The sequence below is a fragment of the Pestalotiopsis fici genome, assembly GCF_000516985.1.
Source record: "Pestalotiopsis fici W106-1 unplaced genomic scaffold PFICI_Scf_4, whole genome shotgun sequence".
Taxonomy (NCBI): domain Eukaryota; kingdom Fungi; phylum Ascomycota; class Sordariomycetes; order Amphisphaeriales; family Sporocadaceae; genus Pestalotiopsis; species Pestalotiopsis fici.
Genome location: NW_006917094.1, coordinates 3,949,654 through 3,975,351, shown reverse-complemented (window position 1 = coordinate 3,975,351; position 25,698 = coordinate 3,949,654). Strand labels below are relative to the sequence as shown.

General features: G+C 41.1%; 5 protein-coding genes across 5 annotated transcripts; 1 reads left to right on the top strand and 4 right to left on the bottom strand.

Moving 5' to 3' along the window:
• Positions 1-4,487: 4,487 nt before the first annotated feature.
• Positions 4,488-8,828, bottom strand: PFICI_07191 (uncharacterized protein; the record flags this gene model as incomplete). The annotated part of the gene is made up of 3 exons (XM_007835772.1): positions 4,488-8,185; positions 8,240-8,537; positions 8,598-8,828. The coding sequence occupies 3 exons, from the start codon at positions 8,826-8,828 to the stop codon at positions 4,488-4,490; spliced, it is 4,227 nt and encodes a 1,408-aa protein (XP_007833963.1).
• A 1,611-nt stretch (positions 8,829-10,439) lies between these two features.
• On the bottom strand, positions 10,440-11,359 carry PFICI_07190 (uncharacterized protein; the record flags this gene model as incomplete). The annotated part of the gene is made up of 2 exons (XM_007835771.1): positions 10,440-10,790; positions 10,886-11,359. The coding sequence occupies 2 exons, from the start codon at positions 11,357-11,359 to the stop codon at positions 10,440-10,442; spliced, it is 825 nt and encodes a 274-aa protein (XP_007833962.1).
• A 607-nt stretch (positions 11,360-11,966) lies between these two features.
• PFICI_07189 (uncharacterized protein) lies at positions 11,967-12,809 on the bottom strand (the record flags this gene model as incomplete). Its single annotated transcript, XM_007835770.1, has 3 exons — positions 11,967-12,035; positions 12,112-12,693; positions 12,756-12,809. 3 exons carry the CDS (start codon positions 12,807-12,809, stop codon positions 11,967-11,969), a joined length of 705 nt encoding a protein of 234 aa, XP_007833961.1.
• A 9,107-nt stretch (positions 12,810-21,916) lies between these two features.
• On the top strand, positions 21,917-23,146 carry PFICI_07188 (uncharacterized protein; the record flags this gene model as incomplete). The annotated part of the gene is made up of 5 exons (XM_007835769.1): positions 21,917-21,946; positions 22,026-22,050; positions 22,134-22,549; positions 22,735-23,012; positions 23,083-23,146. The coding sequence occupies 5 exons, from the start codon at positions 21,917-21,919 to the stop codon at positions 23,144-23,146; spliced, it is 813 nt and encodes a 270-aa protein (XP_007833960.1).
• A 248-nt stretch (positions 23,147-23,394) lies between these two features.
• On the bottom strand, positions 23,395-24,413 carry PFICI_07187 (uncharacterized protein; the record flags this gene model as incomplete). The annotated part of the gene is made up of 2 exons (XM_007835768.1): positions 23,395-24,063; positions 24,129-24,413. 2 exons carry the CDS (start codon positions 24,411-24,413, stop codon positions 23,395-23,397), a joined length of 954 nt encoding a protein of 317 aa, XP_007833959.1.
• Between the last annotated feature and the right edge of the window lie 1,285 nt (positions 24,414-25,698).

The window sequence follows — 25,698 nt, the reverse complement described above, 5'->3', positions numbered from 1 at the left end:
TTTTTTTACTCCACCACAAGAAACAAGAGAAGCGCCCAGCCGTCGCACAGATGTCTGTCTGTCTACCTCACATACACACTGCACAGTACATGCTGTGTACTACGTGCATGCTGCTTGCTTGCTACCAATCCACTCTTTACTTGTTTTCTTGCGCCTACTTACACACAGTATATGCAAGATGTATACAAAGTACCTTTGTGATATGATAGAAATGCTTGGCATATTGACTGACGCAGAATCTAGGTAGTGATGAGTGGGTTTCTCATTATCTTCACTCATCAACCCTCTTTCACTGCCTGCCTGCCGACCTACCTAATGCTCAACCAACCATCTTGATAGTTATTACTCTATTCTTGTCCCTCTTCAAGTCCTTCTTTTGCCACCGCCGAGATCACAACAAGGCCTGTTCACTTCAACTTTGACTAACAAGATCTAATCTTCCACACAGTCCTTTATGCCCATCAGTCTGGCAACGACACATTCACTACAGCCCTGCCCTCCTCATATTCACCTTCAAGCATAAACCCATGACAGGCATATTGAGCCTCAAATCAGGCGACAAGCACAAGTATTCTCCTAAAACATCGTGTCCAACAGTTGAGCAGGATGACTCGGTATGATGCAACTAGAGTACCGCCAGCTTGCAATCAATCCGAGTCCCGATCATAGTCTGGCGTAATTACAACTGTTCAACAAGATACTCCAATTAGAGCTGGCTGCACTGTCAGAACAATACCGAGCCCGTCTTTCATGGCCTTCCAGCCGCCTGGGGAGAGCCTCTGCCCGGGGTTTCATGGAGACTGGGCGGGCACAACCCCACCCCGGACGACATTGTGCGGTGCTGAACCCCGACCATGCTTAGAGGCAGACCAATATCACTTCAAAAGGCTTCAAGTGTAATGTCTCCTTCGTATTGAATACTTATATTGCCAAGGCATTGCAAGCCACGTTCAAGCGCACCCCCAGAACCTGGAAAACAATGCGGAATAAAGAGCTTTCCACACAAGCGCGGCCCGGGAGAAACGACTTGAACATTATGTATCGGTCGCTTGGATATTCAATATTATCTTGAGCAGCCATGCATTTCCGCTCGATCGCCCTCTTGGCAACGAGACATTGTATGAACACGGCTGAAAGCACTACAAGTTGCATGATTACGATGAGAAGAAGCATCCGATGATTCACCCACATAAAGTCGAACAGCACAATGGTCCGCATATCCCAAGTGCAGACATGTGCTTCGACAGTCGAAGGAATGCTTTCATATCCTTACAAATTGGTAGATGGAATTTCCAGAACTCAACCCTTCGATTGTAGGCAATGTCAAGGATGAGAAGAGGCGTTGGATGAGCGAGGATACCAAAACCCAGTCTTCGTGTCTATACCCATGCATTCCTCTGCACCGTCAATTAGCCATCCATTGTGTCGGGAATTGCAATTACGACTGACCCCTTGCGGAATTTCATTCATGGAATCCGGGATTCCTCCAAAACTACCATGTCGCCGCCGCCTCGTAATTTACCGACATGTCGGGGCAATTATCTACTACTGAACTTTACGCGGGTTTTGCCTCGCAAGAACCAGGCCAGGATGCGACATTCAATGCCCCTTCCCTGCTCAGGCAAGCCAGGACACAACACAATGACGCCGCGATTGCTCCATCAGCACAGTCCCGAGATCGCGGATGGCGTATTATTGTGAACAGCGAATCAATGCTCTGAATGCGACCCGAGCCGTTGGTGCCAAGTGTTTGTCCCTCCCTGACGTGCCTCGACCACGCGTATGAAGTATGGGCAATTGGTGCCTATGCGTGCCCACAGCTTTACAAAGCCCGCTCCATCATGGGACATCGGACCGCCACGGCCAGGCTGAAGTCCATAGTCCGGCCATGCTCCGCATCTCTCGTATGTAGGCAGGGCCCCCCGCTTGCCCGCTGCCTCTCTCTGCCTCTCAATCTCTGGCGCTCTCTCCTTCTGATCCTTGAAATATTGCTATTTATACCAACGTAACATGCTTTGCATGCAGCAAGTCGCGGAGTCCTGTCTTGTTGTGAGAGATGACGTGTGCAGAGCCGAGGTCTGTCGATGTGCAAGCAAGAATTTTTTTTCTTATTTCACTTGTTTAACGTGCTGATTCGGGCGGGTGTGCCTCATCGATGATATGACACTATTGACCGGCCCACCGTCCGCGGTTACAACAAGGGGTTCTGGACCCTTTCCCAACCCCTGTGCAAAGGTGCTGACTATGGGAAGCACTGATCAGTATCGAATACGCACCGGCAGCCCGGCAATTACGATCCGCAGATGGCAGGCTTGCCTACGATCCGTGGAGTTGGACCTCTTTACTCCACGCTCCCCGGGCACCTCATCAAACGTTATGCTCATACTTGGCTCATGTCGTCTTAACGTTGGTACCCTGAAGAGGACGAGTAATTCCGTTCTTTATGTGCAAGACATTTCACTCTGGTATGGGTTTTCAATAGGTTAACAAACGTAGGTCAAAACGATATTCCTGGAGGAAACGGGCTGTGCTTGATCATCATATACAATAGAGTTCATGACCAACAGTCACTGAAGATGGGTAACAAAGAAGTCAGGGAAGCGTGTTATGGCATGCAGAGCAATATCAAGAGATGATCCCTCGATGATCATGGTCCAGATGTTCAATCTCAATCACGGTATGTCTGAGGTGAGTTGAAAGGGTAGATTTAACATGATATCATTCTGATAGTGGCCTCAGGACCACGCCATATCTCAGGTACACTATATTTGAATGCCTGGAGCGACAACCGCGTACTGCACAGCACAATATTTAACAGAAATCCACACCATCTATTTCGATTCCCATGCTCCGGACTATTCCAAGCAACCCTCCCTCGTTGTAATCGATCCACACTGCAGTGCGTTGCATTAGCCTTCCCCATTGAAAGAAGTACGCGCCGATCAAAGTAGGAATCGTAATACTGTATAAGCAATACAAGGTATGAAGTTCAAACATGGATGAAGAACTACTTACTGTCCACCCATGTCCGAGCCAGTTCCACAAAGTCCTTGGGAAATGTCTCCTCCCCAGCCCTACGCACGTAAATGGTTCGAAAACCCAAGGCCAATGCCGCGACGAGGTTGTCCAGGTGTGCCGAAACAAGAGCACACTCGGAAGGCGGGAGGCCCGCCTTACGAGCCGCCTCGTGGTAGACGGACGGGGGACTACCGCCAAACGCCGACCTCCCACGAGTCAATGGCGCGAGACTCCCGACCGGCCGAGACCCGCAGAGCGTTGAGCAAGTCTGGATTTCCGTTGCCACGGCGTGGAGATTCGAAAGTGTTCCCCCAGAAGCGCCAGGCCGGCCGCCGCGTATTGGTGCGGCCATAGACGGTACCAGGTGAGTTTCGTGTTTGCAATCTCGGCGTCGGTGAACTTGTCTCGAAGCCCCCGGCCCTCGAGCAGCTCAACTAGACTGTCGTGGTGGTGCGAGTCGAAATACTTGGCCTTGAGCTCACCCAGCTCAACGGAATGGATAAAACTCTCGTACCTGGCCCCCCATCCACGAGCAAATTCTCTCGGGCCGCGAAATAAATCGCAAAGGGACAGATTTCTGGAGCATTTACCCCAAATCCGTGCCAGCCTACCACGGTGCCAAAGACGTCAAAGAAAAGCATCTCTGTCTCGCTGAAAAGAGTAAAGACTCTGTCACCGGCGCTAGGCCTAGCCACATCCATTCTGAACAATTCTTCCTATACCACTCGCAGTTATAAAGATGAAATTGAATACGAGCAAAAATTGCTTAAGATATCATAAGCCAGACACTATATATGTATATATATGTCTGTGGGGGACTCTTACGCTCTCCCTAAAATCTCAAGCGTGACGTAGCCCAAAACATTCCGCACCAGTCAAGCAAAGCAAGGGAGATAGATGGTGGACCGCGTACTTGGTATCAAAGTGATTTCCATCAAATGCTAGCACAGAATTCTGTACTCACTTCTTTGGTCAATCTTGACTGTATTCCGTAAACTAAAGTCTCCATTGTGGCATCTCTATCTAAACACGGCTGTCCTAATCGATCTCCATTTTGGGTGTATCCGAATCACTCTTAGGTTGTCTTTGGAATGTATTGCAACATGTGACTGTGATGATGATGCAAAGAATGCATCTTCTCCCGTTCAGCAAACCAAGATTGTTCATAGATCTGGTCAACCCAGGGCGAATCAGGGTTTGATGAGATTCTGATAGTACAGATAGCTCCGAAATGTCTTGGTACTCTAGCAAGCAAATCGAAGTATACATCAACATGTGCCTTTTTCATGCCCCTGAGCCGGGGCAGTCCTCTACACGCGTAATTGTACTGATGATAATCACGCATCCAGCATTCTACAAACATTTGAAAGCCCATGATTCGACATAATTCTTTATATTCCGCATAATACCACTGCGGGCTGCATTCTATGTCAATTCCAGAGAATCAGATTCTGTCATCATCGCTTATCCTACACGCGTCTAACGCCGAACCTCTCATTTTCGCCGTCATCCCACCAGCCCATGGAATACTTCTGCCCAGTCTCTGAGGTTTCATCGTCCATTGCGTTAGATGGGTACAGTCTCGTATACACTGCTTGTCCCTTCTTGCTTCCCAAATGTTTCTCCGATCCGCTTGCAGTCATGTTCTGCAGGTTTCCATCTACAACAAAAGAGGCCGTGCCTGCGATCGAACATGGATTGTGCGGAAGCACCTTCGAGAAACTACTCAACGCACGCATAGAAACCACGCATAGTGACATGACGCCAAGCATAACCTGTAGTATCACCTTGGACGATGCATTCTGCTTCAACCGCCTCAGCGAACCTGCGCTCGGTGCTGCTAGAGTGGCTGGGTACGTGACTGCCGACGAGTCTGCCCGTCGCAATATAGACAGTGGGTGGTTCTCTCTGGTCATAGCGAGTCGTGAGGATGGCGCAGAAGCAGAGGCAGTCATGTTGAGTCGCATATTTTGCGAGATTGACTGCGCCATATAACGCCCCCATAACCCACCAGCTTCACGCAGCAGCGCTTCAGTGTTGTTCTCGCCAGAGATCTGTTCCAGCGGGACTTTGTACTTGCCCGTGATAAGAGCCAAGATAAAGGGGTCAAATGTAGTCCTGTCGTCTTGCAGAAGGCCGTACAGTGTTTCCAAGTCATTCGTGTTCTTCAAACTGTCCCAGAAGTTGTAGTCGTGGCCCTGATAGTCCAATTCCCATGTCGAAAGGCCCGTAGTCGGATTCTCGACAACTTTTATGGTAGACTCATCTATGACTGGCGGCGATTGATCGGAAATTTCCAGGCTGGGGCCATCAAAAGTGATGTCCACGTCGAATTCCTTGAACTTTGGCCAACAGAGCAACGTCCCGATGTCTGCATTTGTCGCATTCCACTCAATCGTAGTCGTATTGTATGAATCCGTAACATTATGAGGAGATTCAGCGGTAATGTGACCCAAGGTGATGCCAATTGTGGGACATCCGTGGAGGCGAGGTAATTCTGTATCTTCATCGATCGAGCGACGCATCAAATCATCGATTTGGCTACTGTCTGAATGATAATATATTCGGCTGGCCTTTCCAAAGGGGCTTGGCGTCGAGTCGTTCCTCACATAAAAGTGCTGCTGCCAAGTCCATGTTCTATTGTCATTTTCTCCAGCATCGTCGCATAAAAGTTTTGCAGGTAAAGGTCTTGAAATGGTGAGGAGTAAATCCATACCGTTTTTGGGCACGTAGTCCGACCACAAAGGAAAGTCCTCTCTGCCGCGATCCTCGTATGAACTTTGATCAGAGATCTTGTAATCGAAAAGCCGCGAGGGCATAGACGTGCAGTTTAGATCGCCCCGGATTCCAGGCAGTCGGCTTCTGATGGTGGCATTAGAGAGCCCGTCGATAGAGGTCGTGTCGGCCACTGAGACTTGAGGCAAGGCAATCGAATCGTACGTCCAGGTTGGAAATTTCAAGTCATAGTATGTGATTAATTTTGTAATCAGACCAGCATTGGGATTGGCGACTGAGAGGGTATCGCTGATATTGAACTTGTCCAACTGTTGGAATAGCACATCTTCCTGGAAGGGCACTTCTACGGTGCTGTAGAGACCTGATAAGATGATGGTGAGAATGGAGGCGATAAGTTGCGCCAAAGTAATAATCGATAATCCAAAGTGTTTGTGCTTCAGCGAGGTGTACCCAAGTCTGGGGCCAACCCGACTGATATAAGTGAGACCAACCGAGCGAGACGGTGGTGTTGGTCCTTTGGACAAACTGGCATATGGCGCAAATACGGCAGACGCAGCGACTATACTTGAAAATATAGCTCCAATAATAATAGAGATAATGGCCGGTACGTAGTTTGCAACCATTTGACCCCATTGTGATCGAATTGTCACAAAGCCGTTGTATTTATCTGATCGTCTCTGGAATAGTTCGAGAAGGCCGAGCAATATTAACGGAATAGCGAAAGACAGGAAGAGAAACCAATTTTGGCTTCCTAGTGGTCTCCACCACTCGAGTCTGAACTTCAAGGCTCCAGGCGGCTTGGTGGACTGCGTTTGCGGTCGGGTTGATGTCTCGATAATAAGCTTGCCCCGTTCTTGAGGCCATGCGCTGGTGAAGATGTACGGTGCAAGTGCTCTTCTAATAGTCTTATCACGGACATGCCCAAGACCTTGAAGAATTCCAACCGTGCCTGAACTCAAATTCACGAAAGACGCGATCGCAAGGACAGAACCGGGTTCCGATGTGACGACGTCTTTTGGGACAAGAAAGATTAAACCGGCACTCATAATACTGAGTATTCCCAAGGCAGCGCACATGATTGCTGTCGATAACTCTGTTACATGAAGTCTGTCCTGTGTGAATGTTGCTGTTCCGACGATACTGTTCTTTTCGTCCGAAGCATTTAAGAGCATCTGGTGAGCAAGCTGAGCTGCCACACCATTAAAAACGTTCAAAAAGCTTTCTTGCAGTAACTCGGTATTCTCAAATTGTGACATCGACGAGACGTTGGAATGCATTTTCATCAAGCCAAGGAAAGGGGGTATGGTGACAGAGTAATTTGATCGTTCGTCGTTAAGATCCAGAGTGTTTACTTGATCGACGGTGCTCAGCACGGCCGATCCAAGTATGGTTCGTGGGAACCCTGGGAGATCTGGGTTCGCCGCCTCGATCATCTCGGAGCTCTCGATCTTTGCCGTTTGGGTAGCTTCGTTGTATACGACTGCATTGTCGTTCATCAAGTAAGAGGGTTTGCATAAAAGGGCGGTTATGCTCTCTAGATTTATGTTGCCTTCCAGCAGTATCAAACTCAAATCTGACACAGTCAATAGAATTCGGTGGTCTGATGATGTATTTGTCCACGCCGTACTGGAAACGTTGACAAGTGGTCCGGCCCCCAAGCTGGCATCGTAGATATCATGGTAGTTCCATTCCAGGTTGCAGACATAGTCGTCCACTCTGGCTTGATGGTCATGGATAGGTTGGTTCGGATTAAATCCTGTGACGGTACGGCTGTTTGGGCCTATGCCCACGATAGCTCCTTTGATGTTACAAGATGGAGTAGTAACGTTGACGACCATATAATCGCCCGGCGACGAGGCATCGTTCTGTGGTCCCCGACTGGGTGAAACGAGCGCAGAATCCTGGATGTCGAGGACCTCGCAGTCCACGTCAAAGCTTAATCCGGTGACCGTAGCTCGCAACTCAGCATTAGACGGTATGTTGTTGTTCTCCTTATTGATTTGGCGTGAGAGCGGAGGAACGCAAGTGTCTGCAGTCGTCCCAATAGGGGCTGCCAAATTGCCAAAATTGACTCCATAATACATATCCGCCGCAACGGGGCCGACGTTATCCAACTTGAACGATTCTGTATCGAAACCGGAAACTGTAAAAGGGATATTTTGAATTTTGACTTCAGTTGGGCTGAGAACCAACAAAGCAGTCGAAAATGCAATTGTAAGCAGGATCAGGAGACGGCCGACTATAGTCAAGAATACTGGCCAATGACGATTCTTTAAAGAACGCCAAAGACTGGTCGTCAACAGCGGGGAAATATAGTCTAGAAGAAGAGTGGTCTCTGCCGATTTAGGTCCTCTCTGTAGCTCATGCCATGGTTGTAAGGATCGGACTGATAGGTCGATACTGTACCACAGGTAGAGTATGACTGTAAGAACTAATCGGCTGGGTCAGACATAAATAAGAAAGATGATAGATGGCCAGAACTCACCAGCACTTGGGCCATAAGTCCAACCATAATGTTTCGCCTCGTCCTCTGCGCTAAGACCATTGTACTGTTGTGAGAAATGGTACATGAGTGCTGTTGCGAGCAAGCACAAGAGGAACGTGACCGATAGTAGAAGTAACACTATTTTGCGAAGGCAGAAGGGATTCCAAGGTTTTCCTGTCCATGGCTTATTCTCCTGTTCGCTGGGCGTCGAAGCATCAGATAATGATTGGGAGAGACCACTGCTGTTCCGGTTCTCGTTGTAGCCATTGACATGATGCTCATCTGTGCGAGGTATGGTCTGACAAGTCCAACGGTCAGCACATTTGCTCCTTAAGGTAAAGTCAAATGTTATACATACGCTGTAAGCTGCATCGTAGCCGCTTCCATTGTGCGGCGCGAAGGAGTTCACGGCTGGCCCAAAATTTGCAGGTCCGGCTGCACCCAGATACTGGTCGTGATGATGCCCAATGCTGGGCGTCGCGTGTCCATAGCTGCTTCTGTTCTCCGTCGAGTTTGTAGAGAGTGGACTCACAGGCGCAGGAGGTAAAAGCGCACGGCCCTGGTCTTGACTATGAGAAGGCATCGACATGTTCACCAAATCATGACTTCGCGTGTGGATGAAGAAAGCGCCACGCGGAGGGTAAAAGAAGGTCGGATCGAGACAGTCCGCCCTCTGTAATGACTAGAGTAAGTATTCCGTAGTTTAAAAGGAAGGACGTTGACGACTTCATCCGGGCTATTTCTGGCTCTTGAACATACGGGCGGATCTGACGCGGGTTTGTGGTACATACGGCATTTGCATGTGTAGGGCTATGGGCGATGTTACGCCTAGGGATGTGTAAATCCTGACCCATAATGCTCCATCTCAGCTGCAACATCCGCCTCTAGGCAAAAAGGTGCGGCTGTGCTGCCTGCCTGCTACACATGGGCACACGTCCATGGCTGCAAACGACCATGCTGCGACTTGAGGCTGAAACTGTTCAAAGGGATCGTGATGCCTGCAACTGAGCCGAATCACCTACTGTTTAGATTGCGGCATCAATGAATCGTGTTGCAGCCTGGCCAGAGTCGAACACCATTTTCCTGACAGGAGGTTATCGGATCACAGAGAGCAGTCTCAAAGTACCGTGTAAGATTGCCATGTTCACCACCCGCCTATGAATGCGCAGGATGGAGGCAAAGACAGGGGACCGAGATCCTCAACAGACCACTGAAATGCATTTCATAGGACAATAGCAAAGATGATCCTAACGCTAGAGCTGCGTGCCGTAGCGTCTGTCTACTGCTGAGGAATAGTGGCTTGCTAATTTTGGCATTTAGACCCTGAACAAGACCCTTGCAACCATGTTCGTGACCTGGTCGCACCAATTACAGCGATAGCAAGCATTCGCCTTTATGCATGGCCAGGGAGGAAAAGAAAAAGAAGCTTAAATGTGTGACGAAATGGATCTGTTGGTTCTTCACACGGCGCTGAACATCGGATACATATTTGGCGCAAATGAAGCTTATTTTCTTATTGTCGAGGTACCACTTTTTCTTACTAAACAAATTCGAGGACCCACGTCGATCGCATCAGAAAGATTAGGAACAGTCGCACAAGAAACAGGCAAAGAACTGTGAGCGAGTGAGTAGCTATACTTTGCTGCCTACCTAGGTAGGTAGACAGCAAGCCGGTAGGTAGGTATGTGATTATTGACAGCAGAGGCCGCACCAAATAAAATTGAGGTTTGAATGACAAGCTCGATGAGGGAGCAAATTGATGCACATGATCGATCAAGCTTGAACCTCTACGACAGATGACCGAGAATCTTTACAATGCTAAAGTCACTGTATTCCCCGGCATGCATAATCATTACCTCATACATCTTTATATCACAGCTCCAGAGGCGTGAGATTCTCATTGCCCTGCAGGATGGCCGCCCCTTTGCCCACGACGCCCGTGTTCCATTGGGGACCAAACTACGCATATCGCTAGGGTTGGTCGCACACTGTATCATGACTATTAATGAGCGTTCCGATACAATTCCTGCCTGCTGGTTGCGCAGCCTTGCCATGGTTCTTACATCGAAAACAATTCCAGAACTGTTTGCAACATCAAGGTCCGGATCCGGGCTTTGGAGTCAAAAGTATGCTGATCGTATGATTTGTAACCTATGAATCAAAGTCTAGTTGCGATGATACAGTGCCTCAATGAGATACTTTAGCAGTGCTCCCAAACAGAAACACGATCAATGGTTTGCCCTTCCTTGACACCAGCGGGATGAGTCCTGGGTGGTGCTTGGTACAGAATCCGCCGCAGGCCGCCCTTTTCGGGCTGCTCCACGACCTGGTCCTCCAACACACCACCGTGCTCATCCGTGGCCGGCTCCTCTCCAGGTCGTCCGAGATAGGCCACGTAGGCGTGGGACGGCGTCGCCCAGGGCGGACCGGCCTCGGAGGACGGCTTTGTTCGGGGGAATTCGAGGCAGACCAGGCGACCGCCGGGCGCCAGCAGCTCAGCCATGCGTTTTGCCCAGCGGGGTCGCACGGATGGTGGGAGGGCTGAGAAGAACTGGTGTGATCGTTTAGCTATTTGAGCTTTGAAAAACATTACGTCGTTTCAATATATTCACAATGGGAGATGAGGCATTTCTTGTTTAGACTTACCGTGTAATCGAAAATGAGGTCAAACTTCTCCACGCCCGCGTCCTGCACCCAGCCATCCTCAAAAAAATTGCCTGAAACCCAGTGGTGTTTCCCTGGAGGAGAGGCTCCTGCTTCAGAACCCGCTGCGTCGCGGTTGGCCGCAGCGGTGTCGGCATTCTTTCGTGCCTCCTGGAGAGCCGCCGGTGAGACCTCTAGACCAAAGGCATCGTAGCCAAGGGAAGCAAGAAGCAGGACATCGTGGCCCCGCCCACAGCCCGGGACGAGAGCTTTGCGAGGTGGTGTCGTCGAGTCAGGCGCGCCAAAGAGGTCGGGCCGCGCCTCCAGGACATCAACCAAAGCCAGACTGGGGCCGCCTCGATCCCAGGGTGTATAATTCAGCCCAGGCTCATACAGAGCGTTCCATCTCTCTGCATGGTTCTCGACTGGCTGGTCTTTGAAGTGAGCCGAGAGAGTAATGGGTCCTTCGTCTGCCATTTTGTTTGCGTGCACACGATACAAAAGAATTTCCAGGGGGGATGATGTGGCTTGGTAGCAGGATCGATTGGCTGGTGCGGCAATATAGCAGTAGAATTTATGCCGCCAAGATGAAAGCTGGTTGATATGCAAAGCCCGAATGGAAATGCTGAGCGAATATACTAGCAGAGTGTTCCAGGAAGCTTGGCAATCTTCTGGCAGTCACACTATTTATTATACAAGTCGTCACGATCCCAAGTGGGGTTCAGAGTCGAGGCTAATTATTCCAGATCGGTATAAGGCAAACTAACCTCTGTATTCATACTATAGCCGAATTCCTATTTCTCATTTTTTACTGATCTTTTTCCTTTTTTTGCTTTCTTTCTCTCCCTTCTTTTCACTCTCTATTTTCCCTTCCTTCATCTCCCTGTTAACTTTTCTTCTTGTTATTATTTTCATAAAATCTCAAAGTCAGTAGAGTTCAAATCACCCATGAGTTTGGACGATGCTTGTTCAAGTTATTGCTCTATGCAGATGTAGACCTCTCATGCCATGAGAATGCGTAGAGGAATCTAGTAGATATTTAGACCGCCAAGTCAAAGTATGCAGGCCGCTTTATACATATATCCTATGCTTGTTTTCCTGCTTGCTTCTGGTTCGAGTCCTCTTGTCGATTGGCGGCTGCATTTCCCTCAAGCTACATGGAACATCAATTAGCATTTAGTAGGAAAGAAAAAACACGAGATGCATTTGGGCTCAGTGTAAGCACTTACCCCATAAAGTCCTGCTCGATCACCGGGAATGATCATCTCAAAGGTATCGTCTATGACACCGTACTCGAAGTAACCAAGTCTGGCAATGGGCCGCGTCTTGCGGACATCAATCTTGCCGTCCGTGAGCACCTTTTCGTCAATATGCACACCCACGACCCGGCCAATGACGACATCGACGGTGCCCATGGGCGGATTTCCCGGCAGCCGGACCGTCTGGACGTACTCGCACTCGAAGCGGACGGGGCTGGCCGCCACCATGGGCACCGGGGTCCGGAGAGACTGGGACCACGCCTTGGTCAGCCCGGCCCGCTCAAATTCGTCAACGGCGGCGGGCACGGCCTCGGAGGTGATGTTGACGGCCTCGCGCAGGTCGTGCGTGGCCAGCTGCCAGCAAAAGACACCCGTGACCTCGACGTTGTTGACCGTGTCTTTGCGGGCGTTTTGCAGCGTCTGGTTCGAGCTAAACATGACCAGCGGCGGGTCGAAGCTCAGGTTGTTGAACTGGCTGTAAGGTGCCAGGTTGTGCTCGCCGTTGGCCGAGACGGTCGATATCCATCCTATTGGCCGCGGTACCACACATGCCTGTTGACTAGATCAGTTTCGCAGTAATTTTCGTGTTATATACCGAAGAGCAGGGAGACTACCTTGAAGGGGTCGTGGGGAAGCCCGTGGCTTGTTTCACCTGGTTTGTAGAACATCTTTCGCGATTTGGACGAGGACAGGAAAGTCAGAAACGTTGTGCTGCTACACCAACAAAGAGACAATTCAAACTCACGATCCAGTATCTTTGGATGGCTAGAATAAGTTGGTGGAGAAGAGTCGCCTTCAAGCAGTCCATGATATATACATGTGCACTATCCGTAACTGACTGCCGGGCCATGGTGGAGCTACGTACATAATTGCTTATACCCCGCGGCGTCAAATCTAACATTCAACGGCCGTGTATGGGTTGGAACATGTGTTCTTTAACTCGAAAAGTACTCTACATGACAGGTCTGTTTTGCCGTCTTCTAATAGCAGATTTGAAAACGCGTGAAATCTTTCCATTATTTAGCAGCCTAGGATTCAACCGAAAATCGAGCATGAGGCAGTATAGGTGCGTCTCTGTATACCTCTCATGCTCCTCTACCATTGCAGAATTAGATTTCTGCATCAATTCAAATCTACAGCAGGCCACGGACTGGAAAGTGACTACATTGCATCAAAAAGCATTCTTACTATGATCAAACTGAACAAAGGGGTTAAGACTAATGAAAACCCACAGCGACGGATCCTATATTTGGTACACGGCTTTCATCGTTGCCAAGACCAAGCCCTGGCGTGAGATCAGATGCGGCTCGAATAGGTCTCCATGCCAATGAGTCCAGTTTATATACTGTCATGTGCCTTCGATATCTGGTCGACATTCATCCATCGTCAGAGCAGGATAAACGTGCAGTGCAAAGTAGTACATAGTATACAATGACCGGAACTTTATATGCGTGCACGGACCAAAATGCATAAATTTTCAGTTCTAATTACCACTTTCTAATTACGATATCTCAGCCACCACGGGGTTTACGGAACTGGGAATAAGCTTATTTTAACCGTTATTTAATATTTTATATACCACCCCTTAGCTTTTTTAATTGTACGCAGCCGGTTTAGGATAAATTAGATTAAGGTATTAATTAAATCCATTTTTATCTCCTTTTACGTATTTTAAATTAACTCTTTCGCGTATGCTTCGTCGGCAATATTTTTTTAAGCTTTAAAAAAGCAGGTTTTAATTTACGGATCTGCTTTTTTAGTTTTTATTATACGTATTCGATAAGGTTAAAATCCGGGTTATAAAATAGCTATTCGATAAGCTTTACCCCTTTATCGGATAGCCATTTTATTATACGGTAACTTTTATATATTAAAGCGTTATTTTAAACGAAAAAATCGCTAAATATATATAACGGAAGCAGGCCTTCCTCGAAAACCTTTATATACGATTTTAAGCTTACTTTTTAACGCGGTATATCCGGATTTCTTTAGTAAAATATAATCGGGGACTTTTTTCCTTTTTTATAATTTTGCTATATTATTCCTTAAATTATTACGGAAATTTTCGGCTTTTTATAGCTTTATATATTTACGAAATTAAAACGAAACCTTTCGCTTATTAAACGGAAAACCTATTAGCTAGGTTTCCCGGATTTATTATATACCGTATATTTATCCGAAAATAAAGCTCGGAAAAACTTGCGTAACTCCGCCGGTTTTAAATATTTTTATACGAAAGCAAGCCAAGCCGCAGCGTTTTTTTCCGTAAAAAAAATCCTTTTAGCCTTTTTTTAATTCCTAAAATAATAGCGTTAAAAAATCCTTTTATAAATCTTCGTATAAATAAGGAAAGCGCTCTTTTTAATAAATTAGAAATAAGTATTTTCCGGGTATTTACGGGTAAAAATAATTAGATAGCGCTTTTTCCGGAAAGTTATTTTATATTTCTTATAACGGTTTACCAATAAAACGTTAAATAATAATCAGTATATTATATATTGCTATATAAACTGATTTTTGCAAAAGCAAAAATCTAATACGATTATATTGCGCTAATTATATTTAATTATAGCGTTAGCGCTATAATAGCGGTATAGTATTATTACGTAATATTTATATAAAAAGTTATTATAATTATCCCTTTTTTTAATAATAGCCGATCCGGCTATTAATTTATTTATATTATAATTATAAAGCTAGCGATATTATAGCGATAAAAATTTATTTAGCTATTTAATATTATTTTTAATATTAAAATAATAGCTAAGCTTTTAGCGCCTTTTTTATTTTTAATTTTTTTTTAGTTATTATTATATTTTTTTAACTAAAAAAAAACCGCCGTTTTTATATTTTTATATTATTTTTGCGCTTATGCTTATTTTTTTTTACGCTTATATTTCGCCGCTTTTTTTTTTAATTTAACGCTTTTTTTTCCGACGTTATAATACCGAAAAATAACCGCCTTTACCGCGCTAAACGCAAAATTCGCGTTTAAATAAAATTTTTCCGCGTTTCGCGCCTTTATTTTTTAGGTTATATAAAATATTAATATATAATAATTAAAAAACTTTTATCGGCCTTTTTAATAGCCGTTAATTTTTTATATTTTTTCGAATCCGCTATAATTTAATATTATAAATAATACGCTAAACGTAACCGCTTTTATAAATAAATAAATCTGTTTTTTCGTATATATTATATTATTAATTATATTATTTATTATTAACGATTATTTTTTAAGCCGCTACCGGTATAACCGGTAATATAAATAATATAATTAGCGTTTTATAATAAATTAAAAACTATTAATAATTCGATTAAAATTAAAACGGCAACGCTATTATCGATAATAAAAGCCGTTATATTTATATTTTCCCTAAAAATATTCGCTTATATATCGTTACCGCTTTTTTGCGATTTACCGTAGCTTTTAAAGCTAATAAAAAGGCTTACCGTATTAAATATAATTTTATTACCGCTAAAAAAAAACTAAAAATACCCGCGATATTTATTATTTATTTATAAACGGCCGTTTAGCTAATATCCGTATTAATAGCCTTTATTACCTAAGCTTTATTATTATAAATTCCTTATTTACCTTATATTACGCTAACGCGTTATTAACGCTTTATTTATAAGCTCCCGAGCTTTTACGAATTTAAAAAACCGCTTTGCTTATACGCTTAGCTCCCGGTAATACCGGTTATAATAATTAATTAATAATTAAAACGGCTTTCCGCAAAAATTATTTATACGCCGTAAATTTTTTTTCCGATAAATAAAAAAAGGCTTATAAAAAATTTTAGCTTATTAATATTTTAATTAATTAACCGCTTTTTCGCTTACGTTTTACGGCGTTATTATTTTATTTTATATAATTAAGTTTATAATTTATATTTTTATTATAATAAGCTAATAAAAAGCCGTTATTACGCTAATAATACGTATAAGTTTTATTATTATTTTATTTTTTATTCGCTAAGCTTTTTAGCTATAAAAATATCCGTTTTTTGCTATATTATAAATTTTTATAAATATTTTTTCGTAATATTGTTTTTATCGTAATTTCCGAAATCGCCCCCGTTTTCGCTTTTATAATATTAATATTTTGTTTTTTTTATTTTTAAATTACGGCTTTTTATCGCTTTTTTTCTAAAATTTTCGGCGGGTTATTTTCCCGAATTATTCGATTTTTTTAGGCGTTTTTTATATCGTTTATTAATATTTATTAATTATATTTTAAAAGCTATTCCGTTTATTTTATAAAATATTAAATTTTGCTTTGCTTTATTTTTTAATTTAATATTTCTTTTATTTTTTATTTATTTTTTAAATTTTTTAAATTTAATATTTAAAGGAAATAAGCTGGATTTTCCCTTTTTTTAGCTTTTAAAGCTTTAATAAAATAATAAAAAATATATCGTAAAATAACCGGTATTTATTAAATAATATTAACCGATACACTAACGATTTAATTAATTTTAATACCTAAAAAAGGCTTATAAATTTAAATATTAGCTTATCGCTTTTTTTTATTTTAATATTTTTAATAAATAATATTATTATATTATTTATCCGGAATTATATAAAGGTATAGCGCTTATTATAATATTTTTTTTATATTTTAATAATTTTTCGCTATTAAACCTTTATTTTTTTTTTAGCTTTATATAGCTTATATATTTTATCCGTTATAGCCGGCACCTCCCTTTCGGGGACGTCGACCCCGGCGTTTATCCGTAATTATAAATAATACTTATATAATATAAAAAAAAGGTATTATTTCCGTTATTAAACTTTTAATATTATTTATAATATATTCCGCTTTTAATAATAATTAAGGCTAATACGTCTAATTATTATTAACGAAATACCGTAAATATATTTTAAATATTTGGTTTGCTTTTTTTATTTATTTATTTATTTAAAAATAATATATTATCGATAATTTTTTTTAAATTTTAAAATAAAAATATAACGTTAATTAAAAATTATTTATAAATAAGCTTTTTTTATCGGATATAATACTTTTAAATGCCTTAAAACGTAGCTCGATTTTTTTATAAATAAATTTTGCAAATTAAACTACGGTAATCAAAATATTAATTAATAAAAACCTATTTATTTTTATATATTTATTAATTATAACGAAAATCGCATTATATTGCTTTTTATTTATTTTTATTTTTAGAAATTTTATAATAAAATTTATATTAATTTTTTATTAAAGTCCTTATAATAAAAGTAATAATTTTAATTCCTCGTAAAATCGATATTTTTCGCTTTCGATTTTTAATATTAATTATAAATTTATATTTATTTTTTTATATTATTATATATGCTTTTCTAAAAATACCGTCGACGTATTAGCTTTTAAATACGGCTAATACCGAAATAGCCGGCTAGCGGGTCGTTATAATATAAGGCAAGGATTAAATTTTTTAAGCTTTTATTATTTAAAATATAAGCTATATTTTTAAAAAAAAACGAAACTTTTAAAATTTAATATTTATGCTTTATTTTTAACTTTTTAAATTAGGCTTTTTAAAGCGGCGCGAAGCCGGCGTATTTTTAAGTTTTCTTTTTGCGTTTTACGGATTAATTTTAGGAATTCGGTAAAATTTTTATTTTTATAAATTTTTACTTTTTTTAGGGCTTTTTAAGCCGTTTTATAATTTACGATTATTTATATATTTGCGAATTATTATATTATAGTTATAAAAATATTATCGTATATAATAAAATTAAAAATAACGCTTTATATCGCGGCTATTTTAGCTTATAAATCGTATAAATATTTTATTTTTATTAACTTTTCGCTAGCGTAATTAGGTTTTTTTAATAACGCATTTATAAAATTGCTTTTTTTATTACGGTGCTTAATTATAAAATTAAAAAAAAATAAAAATATATATTATTTAGCTTATTTATTATTAAGCTATTTTAAGCTTATAAAGCTTTATAAATTCGCGTAATTTATTATTATTTTTATTTAATAATTCGCTTTTTATAAATAATAACGCTAATATTTAAACGATTTTATAATCGCTATTATTTTTTTATTTAAAATATTATAATTTAATTCGGCTTTAGCTTTTAATTTTTTTAATTAAAAAGCAATAAAATATTATATATTAATATTATTTAATTATAAAATAATCCCTAAAAGGGCAAAATCCGATATATCGGTTTTTAAGCGAATTAATCGCGTTAAATTAAAATAACGCAATAGCGGCGCCGTTTAAAAAGCAAGCTTAAGGTTTTCGAAAATAGCTTTTATTATATTATTAAATTTAATTTATCCTGGTTTTTTTTCGTTTTTTATCTTTTTTAGCAAATCGTTTAAAGGTTTTATAATACGCGAATACCTTTTTATAAATTATTAATAAAAATTATTAAATCCGAAAAATACTTAAATATTATAATAGCTTTAAAAGCGCGGTTATATTAAAATAATAGCGATATATACGGGATTTATAAAAATTTTTTTTATAAATATAATAAATTTAAAAATTTTTACGTAATCCTAATAAAATATATATTTAAAAGGTTTAGCGTAAAACTTTATTTACCGTAACCTTTTTAATACGGCCTAAAGGTTTTTAATATAATTTTTTTTAATTTTCGAAAAAATTAAAATATTATTAAAATATATAATATATATAATATTTAATAAACCGTATAGCGATTTATAAATATAATTTTAAAAAATAGCCGGAGCATTAATTAGGCTAAAAAATATTATTATATATTTATAATAGCCGTAACGCGTATAAAACGCCGTTTTTTATTTATTTATTTTTTTAATTTTTACGCGATAATAAGCGTTTTTAATATTAATTTTAAAAAAAAATTTCGCGCTTATTATTCGGTCGAATATTTTTATAATTAAAAATAATAAATATCGATTTTTAATAATTACCTAATTTAATTTTTTATAATTAATATAAAATCGCAAAAAGCTATTTTTTTTAATATAAATAAAATCGGGGTATTAATTAGGCTAATAAATTTTCGGATCCGTTTTAGTTTAAAATTTTTTATAAAATATTTTTATAACGCTTATAGCTTGTTTTAAGCTAAAAGGTAAATAAGCCTATACGGTGGCGTTTCGCCGGATAAAAGGTTAATTATATAATCCGTTTTTCGACTAAAAAAAAAATTCCTACTTTATTAGGGTTAAATACGTTTAAATAAAATAATAGCTTTAAAAAAATTTTATCGTTTTATTATCCGTTATTTTAGCTAAATAAATCCTATTTTAAAAGCGCTATAATAGCAAAAATTTAGGCTATTTTTTTAAATTTTTAAATAAATTTTTTAAATATTAAAAAATATAATTCGTTAATAATAATTTTATAAAATTAACGGTTTATTTTTAAATCGAAAATAATTTTATATTTTTTTAATATAAATTAAAATAATAAAATAAAACTGCTTTTAAGTTTTAAATTTCGGTCGATAATAATATAATATTATATAAATTTGCGTATAATACGTCGGTAATTAATAATTTATATTTATATTTTATATATTCCGTAAATCGGGTATATTAAATTATTTACCGCTTTTAATACCGGTATTTTGCTTTCGATTCGCTTTAATCCCGCTTATTTTGCGAAAATACGGCTAATATAATTTATTTTTATATAAATATTTAGGTTAGCAAACGTTATTATATTTTAATTTTTTAAAATAATAATAAAAATATAAAAACGGGTTAGTATTAAAAAAGGCCCTAACGTTCGGGGATTATTATTAAGGCTTAGGCTTTTCCCCGGTTTTATCCTTTAAATAATCCGTTATTTTTTTACCCGCTATTTTTTATTACTTTAATTTACGGCGTAAAATATTTATTTAATAAATAAATATTATTTCCGCAAATATAATAGGTAAATATACGTTTTTTAAAATTAATAGGGTTTTTTATTAAGCCTTTATTTTTGGATTTTAAATTTAAGCTTCGAATATAATCGGGACGGTTTTATTTATTTAAATTATTATAAAAGCCTTTATAATTATTTTTTAATAAATAACTATTTCGCCGCTATTATTTATTTTTTTGGTAACTAACGGATTAATCGTTATCGCGCTTTTTTTTTTAACGATTTTAATTTATAAATCTTAATAATTTTAAGCCTATGCTATTATGCTAATTCGCTATTAAAATTTTATTTTAATATAAACGTTAAAATATATTTAAAAATTTTTAGTTAGCTTTAATTAAAACGCGCGAATTTAGGTTTTTTCGCTTTATTAAGGAAATTAGCTTTTGAAATTATTAAAATAAATATTAAAATTATAAAAAAATTAATTCGATTATTAAAATATTTTTTCGTATATAACTATAATTTTATAAATTTAATTTTTTGCGTTTTATAAAATAAAAAACGTTTATTTAAAAAATTTCGGAAAATTATAATAAAATTTATTATGTAATTTTTCCGCTTTAATAATATTTATATAGCGACGCTAAAAAGATTTATAATTTCTGTTTATTTTATTAAAAATATAAAAAACCTTTTATCGGTTTTTACGGAATTTTTTCGGGGCCTTTATATAAGCTAAATTAAAATTATTAAGCTAATTTTTTTATTATCGAAAATTTTAAAAAGTTTTAAAAATCGGGATATTAATAATTTTAAAATCTTTTTTATTATTTAAAAAAAACGGGGAAAAATTACTTTATCGTTAATAATTACCGTAGCTTTCGCTATTACCGCGGTTAAACCCTTTTATTTTATTAAGGCTTAAAGCACGGAAAAATTATTTTTATTATTTTTTTAAGCGTTATAATCGTTTAAAGCGCTCGATAATTTTCGAAATTTAATCGATTTAATCCGAAATTATCGGGTTTAATATTAAAGGTTTTAATCTTAAAGCCCCTTAATTAAAAGCGGGATTTTCGCCCGATTATAGCGTAACCGTTACGCTTTTTTCGCGCGTTATATTTAATTTTATTATTAAAAATATCTTTTATTAAATAACGTATAAAAAAAAATTAAAATTATAACGGTTTATTAATAAAACGTTAAATAATAATTAATATATTATATATTATTATATAAATTAATTTTTGTAAAAATAAGAATTTAATGCGATTATATTATGCTAATTATATTTAGCTATAGCGTTAGCGTTATAATAGCGGTGCGGCACCGCTGCGTAATGCCTATATAAAAAGTTATTATATTTCTTTATTCGGCGATTACTAATTTTCCTAATATTATTTATTTTAATATGGGTAATAATTTCCGTAATAATTTAGCGCCGTACGGTACCAAACGCGTCCGCGATATTAATATATTTTTCACTAGCTATAGCGGTATTAATAATAAATATACGGGCTTCCTTAAAAAACTCCCCGTTTCTTTAGCGATTTCCGGATAATTCGGTCCTAAATTAACGTAAAATAGTTATTATTATAATATATAATATAAAAAATAAAAAAAAAGGGTGGAAAACGCGTTATTTTGATTATGGCGCGTCGACTAGCGTGGCACGGATATAAAGTTCCGATCTCTGTAGCCTGTCTGAATACTAACAGGGGGGAGCAAATGAACCTCGGCCCCACACTAGCTTATTATCATGGCAATGCACCACGTCGTCTCCTTTCTGAACTCTCATCACAATATTAATTTCTTCAGTCATCAATTCAGTTGAGCGGACTGGACTGTAGATCATTATCACGCCTTATTGTTTCTTTTTTGATTTGCTTCATTAGGGCGACTTGTACCAATAGACGTGCGAAACCCGCGCGATTCACGGCCGAAAGATGGAGCTGAACCAGCTGTTCGACGTCAAGGTAAGAGACCACGAGACCACCTGCCGCACTTTGCAACTGCGAGCAGCACGGACTGATCACTGTATCTCGTCATGTATAGGACAAGGTGGTGCTGGTCACCGGAGGTAGGTGGCCCCATGTATTGTATTCAATGAATACTACAAGTGCTTTTGCAGTATTGACAGCAGATTGACACCAAAACATGCAGGCGCCAAGGGCATCGGGCTGATGATCTCACGCGGCTTCGTGGCCAACGGGGCCCGGGTATACATCTCGTCGCGGGACGCGGCAGCGTGCGAGTCGGCAGCAAAGGAGCTGTCCAGCAGCGGTGGCCCGGGCCAGGCGTTTGCCCTGCCGGCGGACCTGCTGCAGCTCTCCGAGTGCGAGCGGGTGGCGGCCGAGCTCGCCCGGCGCGAGAGCCGTCTCCATGTGCTCGTCAACAATTCGGGCATTGCCTGGGGCGCCCCCATTGAGGACTTTCCCGACAAGCAGTGGTCCCGAGTGCTCACCCTGAACCTACAGCGCGTCTTTACCCTGACCCAGCTGCTGCTGCCCCTGCTGGAAGCTGCGGGCTCGCCATCTGCCGCGTCGGCGGCAAAGGATACGCCCGCTGCTGTTATCAATGTAAGTAGAGTACCATGTTGGCTTGGTCATTGTGATCCCAGCCCGCTAGTTTGTGGAATTACTCACTCCCCGGTGCTTGACATGATACTGCCTGCTTCTAGGTGGAAATCTCAAAAGACATTTTTTTCCCATTCTTTTAAAGCACAAGCATGAAAGAACTCGGCTTACCCCTCAACCTTGTATAGATTGGTTCTATCGACGCTCTGCGCGTACCCGTCTTTGAAAACTACTCGTATAGCGCGGCCAAGGCCGGACTTCACCATCTGAGCCGCGTACTGAGCGCAAAGCTGGGCCCCAGGGGTATTACCGTCAATACGCTCGCCTGCGGGCCCTTTGAGACCAAGATGACTGCGTTCGCCATGAAGAATGCCAAGGCAGAGATCGAGGAGGGCAATCCCATGGGCCGCATTGGCAAGCCGGGAGACGTTGCTGGGGCCTGCATCTTCTTGGCAAGTCGGGCTGGGTAAGTGCTTAAGAGTGCCATGCGTGTACAACAGAGAATGCATAACTCGTATGCTAATACTTATACCCAGATCATATATCAATGGAGCTACAATCAACGTAGACGGAGGCGTGTCCAATCTTTCAAAGATGTAGAAAATTTAGAGCAAATGAGCAGGCGTGCAGCAAGCGATTCGGACAGTGATTGTAAAATACATAGATTTATATGCAAGTCATGAGCGTGATCATACATTGTTCAAGTACAGCTGGGTATATTCTTTCCTGCTTTTCGGTGGAACTGGCCGGTCGCCGAGGCAAGTCCTCCTTTAACGCCATGTGTCCATACCAGAGCGGTTTCTTTTTTTTCATATTGATACAATACGTGTACAAGAGGCTTCGTCACCTCACTGGGCGCTCAATTCAGGCCAGCACTTGGCCAATATCCAGTCTCTATGGTCGACCAAGTTCTTGAACTTACGCAACGAGTCGCCTAGGCGAGTATCCACCCAAGGCAGAGACTCATCCAGCAGCAGGTGCGTGAAAGCAAACAAGGCTGCGTCGAAGAGGCCTGGTCCCGAGTTTCCAAAGAACCAGTCGCCCGACCCCAGCGCGGCCGCGAGGGCATCGAATGCTTGCTCCGCGTCCCTGTACAGAACCTCGGGGTCTACCTTGACTGCCCCCACAGACTGTAGTATCTCTGCCTCTGCAGCACGTTGTAGCTGGTATCGAACGGTCATCTGGACAAGGCCCGTTGCGGATACGGGTGTCACGTAGAGCTTGGACAGAAGCTGCGAGTTGGCGGGTGATAGGTAGAGAGTATATAGCCAAGCATTTCGTATCCGGTGGTCGAGTAGCGATTGGTACGCCTCGAGGCGCAATGTGTCTATATCAGGCACCTTTTGTGCGCCATGGTCCAGCGCATATCGTTCCAACTTATTCGAGGGCACGGGGACTTGAGAGCCGCTATCGCCGGACGATGAGGGAGGGATCAGGAACGGCAATGCACCTGTGGGTGACGCATGGTTGGTGGATGATATTATCCGGAACTCGACTCCGGCTAGCTTCAGAAACGTCTGCGTTTGGATCGGTCAGCTCGTAGCTTGACAAGAGGTTTCCTTGAGATGAGTTCATGACATACCTGCCACTTCAGACAAGAAGGATTAAAGCTTGGCAGTCCTCGTACAGCATCGTAGTCGGAGGAAAACACGTAAAGCGTCGGGAGGTGGCGATGCGTCGGAGATCGAACCGGCAAGTGGTTGGCGGGATATGTGACAAGCGGGAACCTTCTAAACAGCCGGGCCAGAGGCGCTGGGACGTCGAACCAGCCTGTCCTTGACGCCCTCCTCGGAGCCGGTGTTGTGTCTGCTGAACCAGCAGCAGCGGCAGCGGGGGACTCTTTGGGTTCCGAAGTGGGTTGTGACATGATCCCAGCTGGAGGCAAGGTGTGTGTGTGCCTTTGCCTCGTACGTTGTCGGGATTAATTTTTTTTTTCCTGCGCTGGGGTTGGCAACGCACCGCGACGCGAACCTACTAAGTTAGGTATTCGGTCAATTAATTGCTTAGGTAGGTAATAGGTGCGCAATAGTGGTTGGTAGCACATATCACGTGATGGTCAACTCCAAGCCCGTCGTGCGATTTCGCCCGATGAACTCTGCACCTCTGTAAAAGTTCCATTGCTGATCTTTACAGTCTCTTTATCCACCAGGGATAATGATTCAGGTATATTTGCGCAAGAGACATTGTACCCAAGCAAGTTCTCTGCTGTTATCTGTTCCGGGCTACCGCGCTATGCGTAGGAGTAGTTTGCCGCAAAGCAAATCTCGACGGCTAAAACCCATCTGCTAACATCACGACATGAAAATGAATGCTGATGCCATGCAAAATTCATCGACAAGATGAGCTTGGACTCGGCTGCCTATAGTTTATCGCAGATCAAAGATCATCATGGATATTTGTAAATAGTGAGGCCAAATAGTTCATGCACCTTTAGTACTTTTCTTCATCAATAGCCATATGACTTTGCTCTCAGCAATAGCAACTGGCAACATGATCACGATGACTAGCACAGACTTGTTGGCGATAGAGTATTCGTCACACTTGTTCGTAGTGCATGACCCATCTTCCCTAAATCTCTCATACTGTCTCCACGGCGTCATACCTGATTCTGTACACAGTAGTAGTAGTAGACCTCACGAGCCTTATATGCCGGGCGGTAGGGATCGAGCCGTTGTTTAGTTTCTGCATATCCTAGCTGCCTAGTATGCCTGCAAAGGGATTGGGGTGGGGTGCTTGGTATACTAAGGGTCCTATTTCTCCCTTGTCGAGTCATGCCATCCGTCCACTTGAAGAAACCAGGTCGGACCAGGGCAGTACAAGCGAGACGGAAAATTATCGTCTCTCATCTATACCATGGTAGCATTCTGCCACCTACCTACCTAGTACCTGGGTAGGATGATAATTGTAGCCCCAACAATCCAACGACCTTGCAGCTCCGAGGTGCGTTGTCATTAGCAACTGTAATCTACCCACATGTATGTGGTGATGATACGGTGTCATGCCATATGTTTCCATTGCAAGTCTACCTGTGTTGTACACAGTGATTACTGTTTTGCATCGATGGGCGCGCCAATCGACTTTTTCCTGACTCGCAATGGGATTCTTTGGGAACACCCTCAAGGTCTGCACACTTGGCCTGAACCAGGAATTGT